The following is a 16,356-nucleotide window of genomic DNA, read 5'->3' as shown; positions in this document are numbered from 1 at the left end:
ATAGGGTTTCAAGCGGTTGGATTCAAAAGGGGGTATCAAAAAGGTCTCGAAAGTCTCAAAAAAAAGTTGAGGGCGCGCGGTTCGGACGTTTCGACGGTCGGGATTTTTCATGACCTGGAGAAAGCATCGCCGCCGCGCGCACTGCCACAAAACACCGGTCTTTCGTAAATCGGACGGCGAATTTTAAATATTGTGCTCCAAGTACTGCCGGAAAATATAAAAAAATTAATCGTCTGTGTATCGTTTTGAGAATCGTTGGTGCTTGAAAAAAACAACTCCTGACAACTGTTGTGTTTGCGAGCGAAAAAATCGCAAAAATCAAAAATATACCGTTGTTGACAAATTATAACTGATAGGGGAAATTCGTTATTTCTATTCACGTATAGCTGGCGCTTCGGAAAGTAAACAAATCGGAATAAAAATGCAAGGTTCAGTGGAAACCTGAATAAAAGGTTCCTGTTCGTGATTCCTTGCCCTCCCCCGTGTTCAGATAGTGAGTGTTAGTGTTAGTGTGTGTGTGTGCGAGTGGTTGTTGTGTTTTTGTGTAAAAGGAAAACAAAACATCAGAGAGGGCATCGGCGAGAAGAGCGGCTTGCGGCAAGATGCCGGCGACAGCGAATTCGTGGGTGTTGTTGCTGTTGTTCGGCGTCGTCGTCGCCGTGGAAAGCAGCAGCATCAGCAGCAGCAGCATCACCAGCAAAAAGGGCCAGCAACAGGAGTCCTCGACGTCCACGCTTCGTCCTCTACCGGATAAAGGTAACACAAATCTCCCATCCATCCTCCCTAAGAGAATTCCATCTCTATCTATGTATCTTGTATCTCACTCTAACGCGCATCTTAATTGTTGTTAATCTGCGGTGCATTAACCTGGCCCAGCAGCCCAACCCGCGAGTAAACATCAGCCCCTCTCGCTTCCACATTCCCATCCCCATCCCCATCCCCATCCCCACCCCCCATCCCCTGTTTTGTGCCAAAAATAACAACTGTTCTCCGTCTGTCTGCCAGCCTGTCTCTCATTCTATCTCTCTCTCTCTTTCCGACAGGCTGGCTGGCACCCCCCCGCCCGCTAGTTTTCGTTTCATTTTGTTATGCAAATTCTTTTGGTTTTCTTTGCTTGCAAAAATGCCACAAAACAAACGGGAAATAAACAAAAAAATAAATAAATAAATAAAATAAAATAAATAAAATAAAAAAAAAGTGAAAATTTGTTGGTTTTTGGTGGAATTTTTATTGGGGGAGGGGTAGTGGGGGATGGAAAGTTTCAGAACCTCCGGGTATTTCTTAACCCATCAACATAATAAAGGGATTAAAGCGGCATGTAAACATGTTTATGATATAAATGTTTCAAAAGGGCCTTGGGGTTTATGCTCACATCAACATAAACAAAATTCCAGTCTAAAATAAATAAATTATTTGTAAAAAATATTATATAATTACAACAAAATGACTTAAACTCACTGGAACAACAAATAAATTTAAATAAATTATGTAAAGAGACTGGAACAGTGTGCTCTCTTCTTCTTGACTTGTCACATTATGCATGCACATGATCCATGACCCGAGGGGTCCCCAGAGGTCCCCCCACATACACAACAAAGACCCCCATTTTCCGTCAGTTGCCCGTCTCTGTCTCGTTAAGACTCATCCAGAAAGAGACAAGAGGGAGGCGGATCTGAGGCAAATAAAAATTAAAGTAAGCATTTCCTTATTTGAGGCGTCGCGACGCCAGAATATTGTCACAATTTAAACGGAAAAAATGCACAAAGCCACCGAAATCAATCAAACAAATTGTTTGTTTGCCTGACAACCCTAGGGGAAGGGGGTTGTCAATGCCTATGCCCATGCCCTCGGGATACAGCAGGGTGAGATACGATTTTTCAGATGATCCTCATCGAGGTTAGAACATCTTCTTATCATGAAATGTTTTTATTTTTTTTTCCTAATCAGTGATTAGAAACGTTTTAGATTCCAAATAGGTCAGATTTGGAAAGAATTTAGTGTTTTTAAGAGCTTTTTGCTTTCACAATTAATTCAGTCATTTATTAAAATGCAATAACAATATTCCCTGCCATTTGTATCACATTTCCAAGGTCGTTCACTTGCCGTAGAATAAACCGCATAATTAATACAATTTGCATATTGCTGGTTGGCGAGTTAAAAAACAGAAACCATTGCCTTTTTTTTATAGATTTTTTTTTTAAAGATAAATGGGGTAAATAAATGTTTATTTTGTTTTTAAGGAATTATTTGACTTTTTAAATAATATAGTAGCTGAATATTTGGCTTAAAAGTTTCTTAAAATAATCTCTATTTTTTGTTTAAAATTGTACGTAAGAATAGACAACATTTTAAGTCTAAATTCTCAGTATTTTTGTCTGAATATTTTTTTTCCAGTTAAAATAATTAAAAATCCTTACCTTAACTACTAGTTTAATGTATTTTGAAGACCTATCTCAAAGTTCATCAAGATTGGTAGAGTAGTTTTCGAGAAAACGAGGTTTTTAAAAACATAGATTAGGGTATTTATAGATTTATATATTATAGATAGATATTATACATAGAAAAATATAGATATTATAGATATATTATAGATATAGTATTATAGATATATTATAGATATAGTATTATAGATAGATTACTATACACGATTTTTATGTTTTAAATGACTATATAGCTAGAGTCTATCTGACAGACTGAAGAAAGCTACTACCTTTCACTTTATCTCAAAAAGTATTCTATAGATCCAGATGAACTTTTTCTAAAATATTCTAGAAATGTTTCAGTATTTTAAAAAGCCACAAAAATCTTTTTTCTAAAACCCCTTAGATATATTTCTTTTATAGAGAGGTTCTAAAAAAATCTTTTTTGAATGTCACTTGGTAATAACCGCCCCCCTCTAACCCTGCTTAGGCCCCTCAATGCCTGAGCTGAATAAACAAGAGTGTTTGCCTGGGAAACCCTTCTCCAACTACCAACTCTTAGTACCTAACTCCCAACACCCTACTCCCCCGAACGCAGCGCAAATTTGTGTTGCCGACTGAAGTGTGTCGCAGTAAGCGTTCCGCCTGCGGGTCATCATCCCGGGCCAGCTGCGGAGGCCCAAAAGAAGGGGTGGCCACCCCACTACGCAGAGTGAACTCTATGTTTTCCTGCCTGCCCGGGCTGGGCATCCTGGATAAAGCGTTCTGGGCAGGCGGAAATATTGCGGAAATCGTTTATCATGTCGCCAATGGCTCTGTTTTAATAATTGCTGTCCGCGTTAACTGGAAAACGGGGAGGGAGCGGGGGGCGGGGCGGTGGGTGTGGCATGCCTCATTTGTGTGCATGAACGGATACCTAAGAGATGCGATGAAAGGCTTGCCGATAGAAAGCTTTCTATAGACACTATCTAAGTAGAGATTATTTTTCAAAAAAAAATATAAAGTAGCTATTTTCCATGATAACTAATTATAAATACTAGGAATAATTATTTGGACTGGGAATTATCTCTGTTTTTTTTGAAAGTAGAGGGGCAAGGTCTGTCATCCATATATCATCACTTGGACCCATATTTGTTTTAAATTTTAAATATATATTTTCATGCCACTCGGTCTCGTTCAAGCTCCACGCTGGGCTTTGTTTGTTTGTCTGCCTCAAGTTCAAGAGCAAGGCGATAACCTGTCCGCAGACGATTAGGTAACACCAACAACAATAGCACCAAACACGTTTGTAAGGTGTCTTACACACACACACACTCATACACCCATACACTCACACTCACACACACGCACAAGTCGCACCTGCTTAAAGCCAAAAGAGCTCCCCAAAGAAACAAAAAAAAAAAAAAAAAAAAACCATCGAAAAGAAACAATTTGCCTTCAAAAGCATGCTTGTTGGCCAAAAGGCAAAAGCAAAAGCAAACTTGGCCCAAAACAAACTGACCATGCCGGCCGGCTTTGTGGGAAATGGTGGGAGGAAATTGAGGAAAAATTCAGAAAGGCAATGGTGGACGTGATGGCTTGGCTTAAAGGCTCTTTAAACTTTTCTTGCCATTTTTTTTTGTGTTGTTGCTGCTGCTGGCCATAATTGAGTCGGAAAATTCGGTTAAGCCAGTAATTTGTTGCAGAACAATTATGTGGAAAATCCATTCAGGATTTTCTTTCACACACATGAACCTCACCAGTCACTATTTGTTTTCCATTTTTTCCATTCAAGACTATTGAGTTATTGTAGAATTTATTTATTTATTGTTGCCTCGCGATGCAAGTCTTTATGGTGGTTTTTCTTGCTGCAGAAATAAATACATTTATGGTCCGTCTGGAGTTGAATGACGCACTGCCAAGTGGGGATTTTGCACTGAAAAAAATAAGGATATAAAATATAAAATATATTATTTTAAGATATTAATAAATTATAAAAGATAATCAGGTTAAATTAGAAATAACTTCCTATTATTTATTAATAAAATAATATTAATTTTCTCAGTGTCTGACTAAAAAAAAAAAAGAAACAAAAATCTGGGACCGGTTCAGATCGGTTCGGTTTGGTTCGACGAACAAAGAACTCTCTACACCCCCAGGGGGGAGGTCTAGACAATGTGCCCCAATATGGTCATGGGCAGGACAGTGGGCCTACGTAGGTATACCTTCAGCCTTGGTTCTAAAATAATATAATATTAATTATAAAAAAGTCACGTTTTTAAAATGATCTCCAGCTTAGTCACAGGTTCACAGTCGTATAACCTTACTAACATTTTATGAGTAATTTTTTTAAGCTTTTTTTTTTAATTGCTCATTCATTTAAGGAACCACCCACGCTTGCTGGAAAATAAACTTGTACGAGAATATATTATAGTCTGTGTATTTGTGTGTGTATGGAAGTGCACTCAATTTAGTTTTAATTAGCAATGAGCATGAAATAATTCTACAAAAAGCAACAAGCTCAACGAGCATCTCGAGTGGGCTATATATTCCATTCCCCCACCATTCCCCCACCTCTTTGCATACTTTTGGCATAATTATTACTCATAATGGAAATACATTTTATATAATTGCCTTGGAGGGATCAAAAGTGGCTTACTCTTGAGGTCAAATATTAAAAAAAATAAAATAAAAAGCTTTAAAAAGTTTAATGGTTATTTTTTTGCACAATTTGCAACTCAGGTAATGAGTTTTCTAGTAAAAGTCAGAAAAAAAGCTCAGCCATCGATGGTTAGGAACTGGTATAATCTCTATATATGGCCAGAACACTCTGATGTTGATGTGTTTTGTTGGCCAGTTCTGTGGCCAACGTTACAATATTGAAAATGCATTAAAATAGTGGCTGCTGGATGGCTGGCTGGCTGGCAAGGGGGACTAGATGGGACGGTAAGTAGAAAATGTTATACTCGTGTAGCAACAAAACCGCAAAGCCAAACCAATCCTTTTCCCATCGACTCTATTAGCCCTTTCGGTTTCGGTTTATGCGACAAAAGGTTTTGCGATCAAACTAAATTCATGGAAACTAACTAACTGAAACAATATTTAATGGCAGTCACGTTTTTTTTTTATGTGCACTGCGCTTTTGCATCTTTGCATCCATGGGATACATTTTACAAAGTAATTTAAGCGAACGACGACAGGCGGCATTAGAGTGGGTGGCATGGGTGGTATAAGGGCTTAGAAGCTGGTGGGTGGGGGGAGGTGGGTGGTATGTGGGTCTGGCTGGCAAAACGCAAATTAATGATACGCAATTGTGGCAAATCGCACGCTTCCATGTGGGTGACGTTTGTTTGAAGAACACTCCTGTGTGTCCTGTGTGGGTGTGGCACCACTAGGGTTCTACTACTAATTGCCAGCAAGTTCCTTTTAATTAATTGTCTTAATTTAAAAACAAAAATAACCAAATTAAGTTTTTAAATTAAAGAGATGACTTAAAAAAGCCAAAGTCGGGTTGTAGTTCTCCCAGGACTTGGCTAGGACAGGGTAGCTGTGAGCCCTGGACTATTTAGTTCCAAGTGCAGTTTCCCGGAATTTTCCCTCTCCGGTTTCCCTTTTTTTTTTTTTTGCATATTTGTCTACCTTTGCGCACTCGTCGGATCTGCCGCTGATGGCTTTTGTTGCAAGTTGCTGTTGCAGTTGCTGCTGCTGCTGGTTTTTGTGCTGTAATTTGTTCCTCTTCCTTTGTTTGCCACACTGGTTGTTGCTTTTGTTGCTGTTGCTGTTGCTGTTGCTACTGCCACTACGTCTGTTATTATAAGCAAAAGCGCTCAACGCTTTGCAAAATTGTTTCCACCTCTCCTCGAGCTGTGGCCCGGTCCCCCTGGTCCAATCTCCGTTTCTTTTGTCTTGCCCCAGTCCATTTGGAGTAACTGCTTCCGTGCCCCACTCCTCCATTTTGGTTGGTATCTCCCCAGTTAATCATAGAGTGCCGAGCATCTATGTTGCAATAGCCATCGATAAGCTCAGCTCCCGTGATGCGTCGCAACTTTGTTCTCTAATTTATGGCCCTGTCCCCACCAATTGGAGCTAAGAACTGCCGGAAAGACTCAAGATACGCGCCAAAGAACCAAAACTAAATGGCAGAATATTAATATTTAATTGTAAGTCACTAGTTGGGCAAATATTTCCAATATTTCACAAGACTTGATCAATTTTGATTTATTATTTGGCTGATAAATGTATTATATCTTATTCCTATAAATTTCAGGCTAATATCTTCAAAAAGTATCTAGATAACATAGGCAAGAAATCACTAGATTTGTGCCAGAACCCCTTTTTAATGAAATACCTTATGCACCATTCTGCTTAATATCCAAAAAATCAAAATATTTTGCTTTATAAATTAGCAAAATTCCCATCTAGGTATAACCATGGATAGCTCCTAACCCTAACCTCCTATTCCTCTATAGCTCCCCTCATAGCTCATTCTGGAAAGTTTAGAAGCGCGTTATGCGTGGCTGTGGGTGGAAAAGTGGGCGGAAAAATAGAGGAGAGTTTTGTTTCTCTTTCGCTGGCTGACAAAGTTTGTTAGTTTTAGCGCCAATTTTAATGTGCAAACTTTTGGCGGAGACTGTTGCCAGCCACGTTTTGTCAGGGCTGGGGCGGAAAATGTGGCAAGTACATGCAGTAGGGGGTGCAGTGGGGGAAGGTGTCGGAAGATGGCTTCGGGTTGAATGATTAGCAAAAGTTTCTCATTTTCTGTCCTCCTCACTTACTAGTATAACTGGGAAATTAAGTATTTTGTGCAGTTCAAACTTGAACTAGATTAGAAAACGACAAAGACAACAGCGTTGAGATATAAATGCATTCTGAAAATTGAGCAGTTATCCCAAGGAAAATGCTTTTAAGAAAATAAAAAGCATCTATTCAAAAAGCATGCTTTATCTTAAAATAAAGACTTTGAAGATACCTTTTTTGGCCTAGAATTTAAATAGTTCTTTTAAAAATAAAGAACGGGAATACAAGAATGAGTTTCTACTCAAAAAAGCATGCTTTTTCTTAAAAAAAAGGCTTGAACTCAGATAATACTTTTGTAAGAATATAAGAATGGGTTTTTACTCAAAAAGCATCCTTTTTCTTTAAAAAAAAGGCTTTGAAGGCTTGTTTGTGTGTTTTTCTAAATTTCAAACGTCCTAGAACTTAGATACTACTTATAAAGTAAAAGCATGTCTACAAAATATTCTTTACTACTCAAAAAGCATGCTTTTTCTTAAAAAAAATTCTTCAAAAACACCTTGTCCGCGTGTCCGCCTGACTTTTAAATGGCCTACATGTCAGATAATACTTTTAAAGTTAAATAATGGGTATACTAGTTTGGTTACTACGCAAAAAGCATGCTTTTTCTTTACCTTTTTATGGATTTTTTTGTGATTTTTGCGAGGTAGAGTCTTTCTTCACCTTGTCCGTGTGTCCGCAAATCTGCCCGCCTGTATTTTAGATAGCCCAGCATAGGGTGACCAGATAGCTGAGGTGGGAAATACGGACACCGCCGTTTTGTCGTATCCCCCCCCCCCCCCCCCCCCCCCCCCCCCCCCCTGAAAAAAGTCACACAGCTGAAAGTAACAGCTGAAAAAAGTCAGCTGTTACAGAAATACACAAAGCAACGCTAAAAGCAATGTACATATGTACGCGACAGTATGCATACATACATACATAGCAAACCGAACAACCAGACGCAATCGTACCATATTTCTAGGGAATTTTACCGTTAACGCGTGCTAAACTAATTGCGCGTTCTCTACGTCAGCTGCGAGCGCGGGCGCTTTCGAATGTTTAAGTCTAGAAACTCCTTTCGGAAAAATTTTTCGTTAAAAACGCGAAAAATACGGACATTTTACAAAAAAATACGGACGAACGGACACAGAGCTGAAAATACGGACATGTCCGTATTAATACGGACGCCTGGTCACCCTAGCCCAGCACTGTAATAATTCCTTTAAAGTCAAACAAAGTCTAAACAAAGTCCGTTTTTATCCAAAAAGCATGCTATTTTGGGTGTTTCGTGAGGCAAAGCCACCCCATACCTTGTCCGTGTGTCCGCTAATTTGCCCGCCTGGGTTTTAAGTGGCCTAGAACTCAGACTTTAACCCAGAATACCTTTAAGTCAAACATTTTACCTAGTCAAACATTGGGTATGTAAGCTTCGTAAGAAAGATGCTTTTAAGAAAATTAATTTAATAACGAAACGAAAGGTGTAATTTAATTAATAAAAATATTGCCAATTAAATGCTATAATTGCCATAGATAACAAAGCAATAAATACTTAAATACCAAGACTGGACAACAAAAAAAAAAACACAAGCCAGGATTAAACAATAAAGCAAAAAAAGTTGCAATTCATTTTCCGCAATATTTCTGGTGCCAGACTGTTGATTTGTGTAATTTGCGCCTGGCGAACAATTTTTCAATTTTACGAAAAACAGGACCGACGAGCACACACGAGCATCATCCCTCGATAATATCAATATCCTCCTCCCGTTGCTGACAGTTGGTGCGAGTAAATTTCAATTTATGCCCTCGGGCAGAAAAAAAAACAAAAACCGATTTTTTTTAATAAATGTGTATGCCTACCATCATGAAATATATATCAGAGATATATTACATGACTGTGTCGGTTCGATGGCCAGACATTCGGATGTATGAAGTGCATAATTGACAAATGATTGACAACGATATGGCATTTCGGATGCCAAACAAAAAAATCAATTGTTTTATTATTTGTAACCTTGTAACCGTCCACTACTCCCATGAATATTTCAAAGAACTATATACGGAAAAAAATTATTATTTACTAAACTAAGCCCTTTTTTAAAGAGTTTCCCATCAGGCCATCCCAACCCCACTTTAAAAGTCAGAAAAGTCACCACCAATCCGAAAAAGAGAGGCTCAGGCCCACCCCATAGTAGATCCCTTTGCTTTTCATCAATCTTTGTTAATCATTTTTCCCTCCGAGAGAAAAACTGAAAGGCCAGAGACATATTTTTTAGTGAAATATTTTTTCAAAGAGGCGCACGGAAAATTGGGAATCATGTATTTTTTTTGTACTTGTGCAGGCACCCGCAGTTTTTCTAGCCGTGAGATCCTTTATAGGGGACTCTAGTATATACGCTCTATATGAATCTGATATGAAAAATGGAAAAAATGTCTAGTTTTCTAGATCATCCTTTGTGGTTGCCAACCTTTCTTGAAAATATTTTTTGGCTCAGGAAATTAAAATTCGGCTTTGTTTCTTCCATTTGTTAGTCTTTTTGTGTTGGCTGCCCTGTAGAATTTTTAATTTTCTCGCTTTTACAAAAACAAACACGCAGCTGCCTAATCCAAGAAACAATGAAAAGGACCTAAAAATAATCAAAAGTTAGAAGCGTGGTTTGGACTTGTGGTTTGTGTGAGGATAAGACTAAGGAGACACCTTGTCCGAGTGTCCGCATAGATTCTAAATGCTCTACAACTTAGATAACGCCTGTAAAGTAAAGTAAAATCATGCGTATAATAGCCTAGATACTTCTTAAAAAGCATGCTTTTTTTCAAAAAAGGCTAGGAAGACACTTTTTCTGTGTGTCCGCATTGCTTTTTAATGGCCTAGAGCTTAGATAATACATTTTAAGTAAAAGCATGGGTATACTAGCTATATTTTTTACTTAAAAAGCATGCTTTTTCTTGAAAAAAGGCTTTAAAGAGACCTTACACTGAGTGTCAGGACGGGTTTTAAGTGGCGTAGAACTCAGATGCCGTAGAACTCCCTTGAAAGTAAAGGCATGGCTTAGATTCTTCTTAAAAAGCATGCTTTTTGAATTTGAAATGGCCTAAAGTACCACCAAAGTCAAGCCATGAGTATACGAGCTCTTTTTTTTTTTTTTTTTTTTGCAAAAAGCATGCTTGTCCGCCTGGCTTTTAAATGGTCTACATTCAATGGTCAGATTATAGTTTTAAAGTTAAATAATGTGTATAAAATCTTTGTTTCTCCTCAAATAGCATGCTTTTTCTTTTCCTGTTTATGTATCTTTATGGGTTTTTTGCGAGTCAGAATCTTTCTTCACCTTGTCCGCAAATCGGTCCGCCGTTTCATAAATAGCCTAGAACTGTTTAGATCCTCGTTTGTACCCAAAAAGCATGCTTTTTTTGGTGTTTAGGTACCATTCTGTACCTTGTCCGTGTGTCCGCTAATCTGTCCAATAAGTCTTTAAAATGGCCCAGGCCCCATTTCTTCCCAAAAAGCATGCTTTCTTGGGTGTTTCCTAAGGCAAAGCCATTCTATCCGTGTCCGTGTGTCCGCTAATTTGTCCGCGTGGATTTTAAGTGGCCTACAACTCACACAACACCTTTAAAGTCAAACCATGGGTATGCCAGCTTCGTTTCCGCTAAAAAAGCATGCTTTCTTTCCTGTTTATGTATCTTTTTGTGTGTTTCGCGAGGCAAAGCCATTCGACATTCGCAAACAGAGCCACAAATGCTCACCTTAAACAAATACATACAGAGTCGGGCAAAGGGGCAGAAGGGGCGAAGGCTGAAGGACGAAGGACTAGCTCTGGACTCATTTACAGTTGGAGCTTTTAATCTTAATTTTATAGTAGTGCAAAGCTTCTCTGTCTTCCTCTGGCTAAACAAACACAAGGCTCTCGCTCGGGTGTCGAGAGTTGGTTCTGGTGCTCCCCAGACCCCAAACTCCTTGCCTCGTTTAGCTTTCAGCTTTCAGCGTTCAGCCTGCCCCGGCTGGAGGCAGGAGCCTAGCCTGCTCTATCTGTCTATCTCTTCAACACTTTTTAGTGGCACTTTAGAACTTGTTCAGAGCCCTGAATGTGTACGTGTGTGATTATGCTTTAGTAAGTGTACATGTTCGCATTCACATTCATTATGGAAACGCTCGAACTAATTTAATCAGTTTAAATATGCATTTGCGATGCACACAAACACGCCTACTTACCCCACCTACCCTCCCTCCCGACCGCCTCATTCAGTGTCCAATTAGAGAGACAAATATTCTATTTACCATGTGGAAATTATATGAAATGTTTTCCCTCCAATTAGAAGCCAAAATATTATAAAATAATCATTCTATTAATTTAGCAATTAAAACTTAAGTGACAAGAACAATAGAATGTGACAAAAAAACAAGGCGACAATTATGGTATATTAAATTAAACAATAAAAATCTATAACGATATAATGGCATTATTTAATTATTATTTAAAATAGGTTCAAGACCTCCTATGCGATATGGTTCATGGCTGATAACTACCAGCAATCTGGTAGCTGGTTTCATTTCACTTCCACACCTCACCCATCCTGTCAGACAAATTGGCTTCAAATCTTTTGACATGGTACGTCAAGTTTGTCATATGTCCTGCGTCCTGCGTCCTGCGTGCACTTTCCTCTGACAAGGATGTGTCCAACCACCCGAGTGGGATTTCGAAAGAAGAAAGAAGCTCGAGCCAAGCCAGAAAATTGTTTTAAAGTGTGTCAGCATTTCCCTCTGTCTTCTGTCTCTTTCGGTTCCTGCCTCTCCTGTCTCTATCTGCTCTGTGCTTCTGTCTCTGTCGTTTGGTCTTTTTTTTTTTTTTTGTGTGTGCCTCCCCCTCATCAGCCGTGTGTTTTTGCAAAGTGAAAATGCTTGGAATTTTAATGAAGGGGGCGGTGTTGGGGCAGTCTGCGGAGATTTGTCTCGCATCCAGACTCTCACACTGGGAGTCTGCCAGACCCACCCATAGAAGCCTCTTCAGTGGCTTTGCGAGTCCGCGACTGCTTTGCATATTTTTCCATTAAAAACGATTTAAATACCTTTTGCGATGTTTTCTTTCCTATTCTTCTTATCGCAGCCGCTTTCGACACTTTCCTCCAAACCCTCGAGGAGAAAGATTGAATTTTCTAATAAATTTCAGGAGGCTTAGGAGGCAATAAGATTGAGGGTCGGTCTGGCACTATTCCTTGCCTGCCTGCCAACGGGGGAATATTTATGGATGGTTTAGCCCAATATGTCTCTACTGAGACACAACTGAAATTGAAAAAAAAAAAACCGCTCTAATAAAAAAATTATTTCTTTTCGTTTCAGGTATTGCCACACATAGGAGCCCATTGTGGATTAAATTGACCAAAAAAATGCCCGCCTAATTGTGCGCCAAATCTACACACATTAAGTTTATTAAGTACTTGCCCCATTGTAGTCGTTATTACTATTATTATTAGTATCATTATCTTTATTATCATTGCGGCAATACAAAAGGCAAGAAAGAATAACCACAAAATTGCGTTTTATTTTGCAAGACACACACATATTACGTATACGCCGCGTAGACATCGGAAATCAAATTAATCTAATAGCTTATACATCCGTTGTTTTAGACATTTTTGGAATATTTGTAGAAATAAACATTTCTTTAACATTTTTAGAGCATCTCTTAGAAAAGAAGACCCTCCAGAGCTAATATAGAAGATATACATATCTGTGGTACTGCGGTTTCCAATGAATACCAATTCTGTGAACTGGAATTCCTTCTCATATCACCCCATCCATAGTGTTTATTTTGCATTGTTTATGTTTACATTAATAATATTGTGCAAAATGTTTTAATCTGGTGATGTTCTTGTTTATTTTTTTGTGTTTTCTTTTGGAATTCTTAGTCCACTTCCGATTTGGCAATTGGCCCCAATTTTCTTGTTTGTTGTTTGGCGCTTATGGAAGAAAGAGCATTTATGAAAGTTTTAAAGTTTAAGTCAAGTTCCTGAGAGTTGGGGGCACTTGGCAAAGTTTATATATATACATATATATATATATCCAGTATATCCAGGAGCTTGAAAGTTGGCTTCTGCTTGAAGGCTCTGAGTACTTCATTAGGGCGCTTTGTTACTCATTATGTGCGCCCATTACTCAACCCAACGAGCAACTTTTCATCCGCACTCACACTTGCATGGCCATTTACAAACACCCTCGTACATATCCTTATATAATACGTATGTATGAATACTTTAATGTTAATCCTTTTTCAAAAGAAATCTTGCTGACTTGCCATTCAGGCAAAAATATCCTTTTAATTGAAAATTCTCTATAAATAGAGATCCAAAATAAAAGATTTATATCTCAGAGTTTCAAGAAACCTTTCAGTTGGAAAAGGTAATCTTTCTTTAGTAGATAGAATCTCTATTTTTCTCTCAGTGCATCCCCTTTGACTTCCTTGCCACACTCCTTGGCTGCTGCTGCCCTTTCGGTTTCAATCAACGGCAGCCACAGCAGCAGCTGCCTGAATATTTTCATTATTAATGCTCGCCAGCAGTCATCACATCGCCTCCCCTCATTGAAGCCTGCCTCCTGCCACCACCTCTCTTTTCTCCTTTCTCCACTTTATGCCACCCACCTGGCTCCTATCCAATCCCACGTCCTCATTTTCCTCACAACCCGCAGCGTCTGGGCCGCATTTGCTGACTTGGCTTTTTGTCTAGAGTTGCAACCACATTGCGTTGGTCATGGGCAGACTTTGTCGCTGCGAGTGGGTTTCTGGCAGCCTGCCTCATTTCCTTCCCTTGTGCCACCTGGCTCCTGGCTTTGCTGACGGCAGTGGCAGTGGCCCCTGTCTTACCTGTGCCAAGTTTTACGCCGTTCTGCCAAATCAATTGTTTGTAATGAACTTGCAACGGTATGTTGCCAGTTGGCAGTGGCAACCACTGTGGGCTTTTCATCTCCAACTTGTCTTAAATAAAGTGTATTTGCATGTAGAACTCTATTTTTAGGGATATCTGCATTAACATTAAACAAAAACATTATTTTAATGAAAATTTCATCAAAATAGAACAATATTTATACTCATTTCCACTTTTTTAAGATCATTTTCATGTAAAAGCCCATTACCGCTAAACAATTGAAATTAATTACAAACGTAATTTCATTTCCTTTGAAAAAAAGAACCTCCAAAGTATTTGCATTTTGGCCTCAGAACTTGTTCAAGCTTTTGTTTCTTCATTAACTAATTGCCTCCTGTTTTCCCAAAAGATTATTCCTTCTCATAAAACAGAGAAAAACAGAAGAAAACGACACGTGTTAAGTACATATGTAAATGAAGCACCCCATGCCGATCCAAAAAGTCTTTTAAAAATAAAAAAAAGAACCTGGCACACCAACGAAGAAAACTCAATATAATTTAAATGGATTTTTGGTGTTCTTTGTAGGGGGTATCTGAGGAGAGAGAGGAGTTGTTTGGGCTTTTGGGAAATTTAAATAATTTTTGTAATGATAACCGGTACCTGGAGATCTATTTTGGTGGCATTTTTAACAGAAATTTAGAAGGTTAAAGAAAATAATATGCATTTTTATAATAATACCCCGTACTCCTTATTATTAAATAGGATTTAGAATCTAAGTTTAGATAATACTCTTTACTATTTTTTTGAGAAGCGTGTGAAGTTGTTAGGACTTTGGGGAAGTTGAATGGATTTTGATAATGATACCCGGTACTTGTAGAGCTATTTTGTGGTATATATAAGCCCTAATAATTCTATTAATACTGAGCCGAAATAGTCCCAATTGTGGTACATACATATACATATGTATAAGCATTCTGTGATATATATGTATATAAGCCCTAATATTGTTTAAAGCCTATATAATTTTTGATTAATTTTCGAGGTTATTTTTAAGTTTTTTTTTAAATAACCCTAGAGTTGTTAGAATTTTGAAATTTAATTTATTTTTATAACAATACCCGGTACTTGTAGATGTACTTTATTTGAGCTATTTCATAGCCTACAACATAGATTCTAAATAATACGAATAATTACTCTTCTAGGGTATTTTTTGAGGCTATAGTTTATTTTAAACAGTAATCCTAGAGTTGTAAGAATTTTGAGAAAGTAAAATGAACTTATATAATAATACCCGGTATATATATTTCTATATATTTCCTATAATTTTAACTCCAAGTGCTATTTCTAGGGTATTAGTCAAGCCTTTAGCTCCTTTCGAAGAGTAGTCTTACACGGATTTCATTGTTTGCTGACTTGTTCCCCGCTCTGGGGCGTGAACTTTGGCATCGTCGTGCCCGCTTTCTTCACATCTCATTGTAAGCAGCTTGTTTGCCATCTCACATATTGAAAATTGTGAAAAGTGGTGGTCGGGTAGGGGTGTCTGCCTGTGATTCGGAGCAAATGGGAGCAGGCGAAGATCTGTTAACAACTTTTAGTCCCATTGACGCCTCGATGTGAAATATATACAATATACTCGTAATGTTACGCAACTGGCTCGCATTTCTTGGCGGGTTTCTTGTTTTGTTTCTCGGCACGCCCCGCCTGATTACGAGTTTGGCTTTCGGCGAAAATTGGCAATTGCAAATCAATTTAGGCAGCAACTTTGCATAAATCAAATGCCCCAGCATCGTCAGCTGTTTGAAATGTCTTTTTTCGGAGAAAAAGTGCGGAAAAACGAGAATCGGAAATACGCATTCAAATATTATACATATATGCTGGAGGATGGGCTAGAGGCATCATGTTATTCTTTCAGTTTATTTGCCAAAAATGAAATAAGGAAGCAATTTTGCAAATTTACAAAGGACCAACTGAGAAAAACTTTATCCTCTTCTCGCAAAGGACGAGGCAGTTTCGCAAAGCTGGCAGAAACCAAGAAAGGCAAATGCCAAGCCAAAAAAAAAAAAATCAACTAGAATTGTACACAAAATAAGTAAAATGATGCAAAATACATAAAATATGTGTTCTCTCGACCCTCCAAGACACCCGCTGGCATTTGTCTGGCAATTTTCAAAAGGGGGAGGCTACTAGGATGCGAAGGGTGGAGGGGTCGAATCAAATCAAACCCAAAACCAATACCGAAACCCATTTGCGCCTTGGTATCCACACTTGACTGATTTTACTTAGCGTGGACTTGGAGTATCCACCCACAATGACCTCCTCCTGCTGCCTC

The 16,356-nt window shown here is 38.5% G+C and overlaps 1 protein-coding gene across 3 annotated transcripts in view; it reads left to right on the top strand.

The window, feature by feature from the left end:
• The first annotated feature begins 42 nt into the window (after positions 1-42).
• The window catches only part of LRP1 (LDL receptor protein 1), a 50,397-nt gene continuing 34,083 nt past the window's right edge, over positions 43-16,356 (top strand). For all 3 annotated transcript variants that reach the window (XM_070279211.1, XM_070279210.1, XM_043210757.2), the window contains exon 1: positions 43-756. In XM_070279211.1, the coding sequence (XP_070135312.1) occupies positions 603-756 (154 nt within the window). In that variant the 5' untranslated portion in view covers positions 43-602. The remainder of the gene's footprint in view (positions 757-16,356) is intronic.

The sequence above is a fragment of the Drosophila bipectinata genome, chromosome 2R (genome assembly GCF_030179905.1).
Source record: "Drosophila bipectinata strain 14024-0381.07 chromosome 2R, DbipHiC1v2, whole genome shotgun sequence".
NCBI lineage: Eukaryota > Metazoa > Arthropoda > Insecta > Diptera > Drosophilidae > Drosophila > Drosophila bipectinata.
The sequence above is the reverse complement of the archived record's forward strand: the minus strand, read 5'-3'. Positions and strand labels throughout refer to the sequence as shown.